General features: G+C 43.2%; 1 protein-coding gene across 1 annotated transcript; it reads left to right on the forward strand.

Moving 5' to 3' along the window:
- The first annotated feature begins 5,303 nt into the window (after window positions 1–5,303).
- LOC116883726 (60S ribosomal protein L37-like) lies at window positions 5,304–5,648 on the forward strand. The gene has a single exon (XM_032884959.1). The coding sequence runs from the start codon at window positions 5,319–5,321 to the stop codon at window positions 5,610–5,612; it is 294 nt and encodes a 97-aa protein (XP_032740850.1). The 5' UTR covers window positions 5,304–5,318; the 3' UTR covers window positions 5,613–5,648.
- Window positions 5,649–7,900: the final 2,252 nt, after the last annotated feature.

Below are 7,900 nucleotides of genomic sequence, written 5' to 3' on the forward strand. Positions count from 1 at the left end.
AAACAAACAGCTAAAACCTATTTTAAGTGATTAAAACAGTCTGAAGATTCAGTTGGTAATTGGTAGGGTGTTTGCCCAGGATACAGGAGGCCCCAGACTTGACACACTGACACTGTCAAAAGGTAGGGAGAGCAAGATGCAAAAGCCTATAATCCCAGCACCTGGGAAGTAGGAGGATCAGAAATTTAAGGCCAACCTCAGCTACATAGAACTTTGAGGCTAGCCTGAGCTACAAGAAACCCTGTCTCTAACAAAACAAAACAAATAAAACATTTTACTTGTGACATTTTAAAACTTAGGTTTTAAACAACAACTAAATTTTTTTTAAATTAAAAATTAAACAAAAAACAAACACCGAAGAATTCTAGTAAGATTTTCTAGTAAGGTGTTAGCTTGACTATCAATGGTCAACTATAATATTCTACTGGAAATGTACTTCTCTAGTCTTCTCTAGTAAGTTCCAGAACGTGGTTGGTTAGTTACTGCCAAGAAGATGAGGGAAAAGAAAACAAATTTCTTTAAGCTCCCTTATTTTTAGCCACAGGGCATTCATAGCTTTTGTTTGTTGGGCAAACAGACACAACACACACACAAACACAGATTCATTCACAAACCCCATATTAACTAAATGGGGAATGTACCAGTTACATTCCTTACAGGTTTGATACTCCAACACACACACACACACACACACACACACACACACACACACACACACACACACACACACACACTTTACAAGTGCTAATCTGTAGGTGAAATTCAGACTTGCAATCCCACCAAGCAAGTCTTAGTTAGAGTGAAATAACAAAGGCATGAGAGGGACTTGCTGGTGAGGAAGTCTTTCTCAGAGAGCGGAGCAGGCCACGCAACAGTTGGTGGTCTCCTGAGAACGTGCTCCCTAACCTACAGAACCGGCTGCGGAAATATTCCATTTCAGCTTATTTACTTATTGCAAAGATCTGCAAAGCCCTCTCCCAGGCTGTCCACTCAACAGGAGCGGAGATCAAAAGAAAAGGCAAGGAGGACAAAACAAAGGGAGAACAAAAGGCCTTTTGTTTGAAAACCTTCATCTCATATTTCCCTCCATAACTTCTCAAACATTAGTAAGAAGGGAAGAAAAAAATGTTTAATAAAAGGCACTCAGTGAATCGTTCCACAGTCTATTTTTTAAAAAGATAATTTTGTTAGGTTTTAGCTTATTTCTTTTGGGTGCGTGCACGTGCCACAGGGACAACATTCAGGAGTCAGTTCTCTCCTTCCACCATGTGTGGCCCAGGGATCACACTCAGGTGCTCCTCCTGCATAGTGAAAGGGGCCTTAAGGAGTCGAGCCATTTCAATGGCCCAGATATCTATTTTCAAGGTATATATTTACATATATTGCACATAACTACCATGAAAATTGAGTTGTGCATTTAAAGATTTTATTTTATGTGTATGAGTGTCTGCCTGCCTGTATGTATGTACACCATACGTGTTCGTTATGCCTGAGTAAGCCAAAAGAAGGCAAAAAGATCCCCTAGAACCGGAGTTACAGATGGTTGTGAGCCATCATGTGGTGCTAGGAATTAAGCCTGAGTCCCTGGAAGAGCAGCCATTGCTGGCAATTGCTGACCCATATCTCAAACACCAACCCCAGTAGTTTTCCCTATACTAGCCAAGATCATCAACAGTCAATTAAATAAACTGGTGTGTGCCCTTCTAAAACAATATGATTATATATGAACAAATCAACGTCAGGGGGTAATTTTACTTCCAGTGAATTCATGTCGCCTGTCAGTTTTGCCGATGGGGCCTGGAGAGATGACTCAGAGGTAAAAGCACTGAGTCCCATGGTGGCTTACAGCTGTCTGTAACTTCAGGTCCAAAGAATCTGATACCTTCTTCAGACTACTTCGGGAATGTGTTACTTCATAACCATGGAATGTACAGACGGACATACTGCAGGCAAAACAACCATTCACATAAAATAATAAAATAATTTTAATTGAAAAACGGAGATTAATTTTGTTAAATCCAAAGGCCTTTCCATTTAAATAGGGGGAAGAAGTTTTGATAGTTAGCAATAAATGTGAATGTTTTCCACATCCTAAAATCTTTTCTTAAACATCAACTAAAGTACAGAAGAACACTGGAAAAGGAGACACCCCCCCCACAGCCTTCTCCCACAAACACTGAATTTGCAAAAACTGTACAGTAAGCACCAAGCTGGGAACACGTTTCAGTTTCCTCATCTGTTTATCATTGAGCAACTATGTGTGTCTGACAGTGAACATTTTTCCGGATAGAAAAGAACCTGTTGTGACCAACTGTTGAGGTCTGGCTGTACTCTACCCTAAGTTACTCCATGCTGCTTTAAAATAGTGGGTTTTCAGGCTCTCTTTTGCCCTGGAAAACTATTTTACAAGCAGCTTTGGACTCTATTTTGAGGGAAAAGAATGTCGCAGCCCCTGAGTGAAACCCAGAAACGGCACCAACTGGCAGGCACCACACATCTGGCACAGACTGATAAATGGCTAGTCCCTGGGACTAGGAAGGAAGCCACCCTATGAGTTCATTGGAGAGAATTGAAACTGGAGGCCACATGGGCATCATAAAATCCTGTCAAGGGCAGCAGACCCAAAAACATATGGAACACTTCAGTTAGAAGAGGGGCTTAGCTCCCCCTGAACCCCATAAAGCAAATGATACTCACAAATGCTGGGGTAGCACGCCCCACACCAACCTATATCTAATACCTGGTGTGAGTCAACGCTCAGGGACTCTCTCTGCTGCTGACACAGCCTACTTCTCTACCTGCCCCTCCACATTCACCCTTCTGGATCTGACGGTTGCTTCCTGCTCCAGCCTGCTTCACCTTTTTTGCCTCGAGGCTGACTTCTTTCTTCCTCTGCACCAGCAGTTTCCACCTGGCGTTGGTCTGGATCGTTCTCTAACCTACAGAGTCTTTGTCAGGCCTCTTCTGAAGCCTCTTCAAAACGGTCGATTCGTCCACTTGATTCATTCTACAGCCCATAAACAGGTCTAGCAATATAGACCTATTTATTATGTACTGTGCGATAGGTCATGAGAGAGAAAAGATTATTAAAACTGGAATAAAACATTTACCCTCACCTTGGCCAAACGACCAAAGTGAGTGAATTTTACTACAAATTCCTGTTGTTATAGTACCATTTATTGTACAGCTAGTATGCTGTAGGTCACTTCCTTAGAGTTCTGTGTAACTGCTAGGAGCAAATGCTCTACAAAGAGAATGAAAGGGTAAAGAACCAGGAAGAAAGAAGAAGTAGAAAAAAAAATTGAAAAGAAAACTGTGGTTCTGATCCTGTGAAGGGAAGGCTGCATTCTTATTTATTTTATCAATGCGGACCACACCTCGGTGTGTGTGTGTGTGTGAAGGCCAGAGGATCGTTTCAGGAGCTGGTTGTTTCCTTCCACCAAGTGGCCCCCAGGAACTCTCTGACAGCAGGCACTTTTACCCAGCAAACCATCTTCATTGCCACACTGTGACCCACATATTCCACACAGCACTGTGACCCTCAGTTCTATAATGACCTTTGAACCCACATTAATCTCTCTCTCTCTCTCTCTCTCTCTCTCTACTCACCCCCCTCAAAGCTAGCTCCATCCAGTTGGTTCCCTGTCAAGAGAGCTTATTGACTACTGACTGTCAGCCTGTGGCAGTGCCAGCAGAGAAGGCTGAGGACAAAGACAGCTGAAAAACAGGAGATAACAGAAACTGAAGAGACAGCTAAGTCGCTGGTTAGACATCGACAGTCTTGGAGATCATACAGGATGCACCCTCATAGCTGCGTACCTGCCCCTGTAGCAGCAAGAATCAAGACTGCAGGCCTGAAAGAATGAGACCTGAAGGAATCACTCACTGGCCCTGGGTGGTGACAGGATATTCTAAACTTCCTGAAAGATCTTAAGATTCTTATCTAGCTGGAGGATTTCTGGACAAGAACAAAGCCGTAGCATTGTCCCCCAACCCTTAAGAGTTAATCCAAATGGACCGGTCAGTCACCTGGATAGGAACATACCCTCCGGGAAGCTGTCTGGTCCAGAAATGTTAAATAAATAGCGTAAGCCCACCTGGAAATCTAAGTTGAAACAATGAACTCTCCGGCCACTGATTACCAGTTCTGGGTTTCCCTTTGGCCGTAGGATACATTGTTGTTGGTTAGATGAAGAGTTTCTCTGTGTAGCCTTGGCTGTCCTGGAACTTGAGGGCAGCCTGCCCTATAGAGTGAGTTCCATAACAGCCAGCTCTGCACAGAGAAACTCTGTCTCAAAAAAAAAAAAAGGGCAATTTATAAGTTCAAAATTATGCTGAGTATTTTAATTCTCCATTGTCAATAATGAGAAACTGAGTAGATAAAGTATTGTATAAAAAGTCCACATATTATCAAATATAGAATCAAATAAGTAAATTATGTAGCAGCCTGTGTTTATTTATTTTTTTTTTTTGTTCTTTTTTTCGGAGCTGGGGACCGAACCCAGGGCCTTGCGCTTCCTAGGTAAGCGCTCTACCACTGAGCTAAATCCCCAGCCTGCAGCCTGTGTTTATAATGCATATGAAATATTGTCTAGGCTACTCAGCTGTAATAAAGTCGGGGACACTTAGCCTCCCAGAGCAAATGATACTGTTAAAGCAGAAAGGCAAAGGGTGGCTGGTCATCAAAACAATAACTTTACACCACAGATCTAATTTTTCTGAGGATCCCACAGGAGTGGGGTGCATACTAAAGCTGTGTAGACTTACTGCCAGAGTACTCATCTAAGGGCTACTTAGATGGGCTACTTCTCTACAAACACTAATGTCTTGTTTCTGCTGCTTTACCGGGCCCCGTGCTTCCTGTGCAGACTTGAATGACATTTACTGCATTTCCTTATTTACAATCTTCTCTCCTTCTCCTGTCCCCTGTGTTAATGCTGCACTTCTCCTGAGTAAGCTTCTTCCTCGTAAGTGCTTCATCACTAGTATCCTGTGACACAAAGTAAAAGCCGACAGCCTAGGCTTCAGGCAACTGGCCTTGGCTTCAAGTCCTAGGAAAGCCACTCCTAATGCAGTGAGTTTGGTCACCACATCTAAAACTCTCTGAACGTCATGTTCTTACTTGGAAAAGTGGGATATTAAATATTCCAATGACACCGTGTGATAAGTACTGTGGTTTGAATGAGAAATGTCCCCATAGGCTCCTGTAGTTGAGTATTTGGTCCCCGGTGGGAAGTGCTGTTTGAGATAGTTTTAGGAGGGGCAGCCTTGGTGCAAAACAATATGTTACGCTCTTTGGCCTCGCCAGTAGAAGCAAAATGACCAAAGGAAGGTCATCCTTTGGAAAGCATCGAAATATGACGCACACGCTGTGCCGCCGCTGTGGCTCCAAGGCATACCACCTTCAGAAGTCGACCTGTGGCAAATGTGGCTACCCTGCCAAGCGCAAGAGAAAGTATAACTGGAATGCCAAGGCTAAGAGGCGAAACACTACCGGGACTGGTCGGATGAGACACCTAAAGATTGTCTACCGAAGATTCAGACATGGATTTCGTGAAGGAACAACACCTAAACCCAAGAGGGCAGCTGTTGCAGCATCCAGTTCATCTTGAGGATTTCAATCGGTCATAAAATAAATGTTCTGGTTTAAAAACAACAACAACAACAAAAAACAAAAACAAAAAAAACAAAAAAAAAACCCCAATATGTCACAGATGGTGGTCTTCAAGATTAAAAGCCTTGTGCCATTTCCAGTTCAGTCTCTTTGTTTCATGGTTTCTATTCAAGATGTGGTCTCTCAGCATCCTGCACCAACCTGCATGTCTGTGGCTTGCTGCCATGCTTCCCCACATGAGGACTCTAGCCCTCTGGAACTAAACTCCCAGATAAACTCTTTCTTGGATCAGACAACATGGTCACGGTGTTTTGTCTCAGCAATAGAAAAGTAACTAACAGAGACAGCATGAGGAGAGAGAAGAAACATCACTTTCTTAAATTCCTTTCATGACCTAATAAAAACTTTGGAGGAAGTGTTTGGTGTGTTTCTTGAGACTAGGATACCAGGAGTCAAGGTCTGCTATAAAAATATGTTCTGGGAAGGCTGAATTCACTCATATCTTTGGGGAATTGAACAGAGTTTACATATGCAGAATTGATCTATCTAGGTTAGCAGAGCGGGTAAGGCTGTGAGGAAGAGTCTCCATGAGACTGTCTTGCAGGGAGCTCCTAGGGTTCCCAGCTCTTGCCATGGTTCTCTAGGCCAAAGGCGGCATCATTTCCCAGCCTTTAGAGACCCTCAAAGCTGCAGCTGTGCAATCCCATCTCACCCTGCCCCCCAGAGAATTTCTCAACATTTAGCAACATAACAAGTGAATAAAATAATCCAATGCCAGAGTAGAAGGAAAGATGCTTTGAAAAACATCAAATCAAAGGAATTTTTTCAGGTTTTTTTTTTATTTATCCCTTGATATTTTCAGGAAATCTGCTTTTATATATTCACTAGTGTTGTTATACAAGTCAAGTCTCGGAGGAGTTGAAGACAAGGATACATTCACCAAAAGACCAACCACCATAGCAACACTTACCTTTCTTATCAGCATTGTTTACACCGGACCAGACTTAACTGTGCCTAGCTTCCTCCATGATAGTTCTGCTGGAGCTGTTTTCCTTGGAACGACAGATTCCTCTTCAAGTGCATCTTTGAGAGACTTGGCTCAGGGCCCCAATTATGAGGGCCCATTGCTCTGCTAGAGTCCTAAGAGAGCAGTGACATTCTCTCTGAGGTGTTGACATTTAAGCAGATGCCTAGGATAAGAAGAAGGTAGGGGTTAGCAGATAGGAGTGGGATGGAAATCAAGGGAAAAAGCATTCCAGAGCATGGTGAATTCACAGGTTCTGAGGTGGGGAAAGAACTAGTCAGAAAGGAATGCATGAGGAGACTGGCATGAGCTGAAATGCAGATATCAGTAGAGCTCAGGAGGCAGGTCTTCTGTGTCCTTCCTTAGCAAGAGGTATTTATCACCCTTAGGAACCTTGTCAGGGATTATGTTGTCAAATTTCCTGATGCTTAACACTGACTGGAGGTGGCCTGACAGATACAATATTAATAAAGGAGTACCCTAAGGGTGTGGAGGGCATACTTGTCTCCAAAAATCTATCTCTGAGTAAAGTCAGATGAGCTGAGAGCTAGAGTGCACACCAGAAGACTCTGTGGCACAGTACCATGTGGTCAGATGGAAAAGTATGCGTCCTAGCTTGCATGAGGTGTCAACTTGACGCAGCCTGGAATCACCTGAAAAGGAGTCTCAATTGTCAGGCATGGTGGCAAATACTGTTGATCCCAGCATTTGGGAGGCAGAAGCAGGTCTCTGGGAGCTCAAGGCCAGACTCTTTTCTATAGCCAAGACTCCATAATGAGACCCTGTCTCAAACAAACCAAAGATTAAATACAGACTCAATTAAGGAAAGGTTATTCCATGTGCATACCTCTGAGAGACTGCCTTGACTGCTGATAGATGTAGAAGATTTCAGTCTCCTGTGGATCAATCTGGTCTCAGCTTCTGTGAGGAAGTTAGTTGAGCATGCACATGAGTGAACAAGTCAGCAAGCAGTATTCCTCCGCAGTATTTCCTTCAACATCCTGCCCTGGTTTCTCTCAGTGGTGGTCTTTGACCCTGAAGTAAAAGGCAAATAAATAAATCCTTTCTTCCCCTATGTTGCTCTTGGTCAGAGTGTTTTTATCATAACCGAATGTAAGTAGAACATATGGGCGGCCAGTATCCAAGATGATGAGATGGATGGTCCTTAGCTCTGTATACTCCCATCCATGCTAAATATGTCTGACTTCAATCCCTTATGGGATACAGAAGAAATAGCAGTATATGAGCTGGGTATTGTCAAG

Source organism: Rattus rattus, chromosome 14 (assembly GCF_011064425.1).
Source record: "Rattus rattus isolate New Zealand chromosome 14, Rrattus_CSIRO_v1, whole genome shotgun sequence".
In the NCBI taxonomy this organism is placed as follows: domain Eukaryota; kingdom Metazoa; phylum Chordata; class Mammalia; order Rodentia; family Muridae; genus Rattus; species Rattus rattus.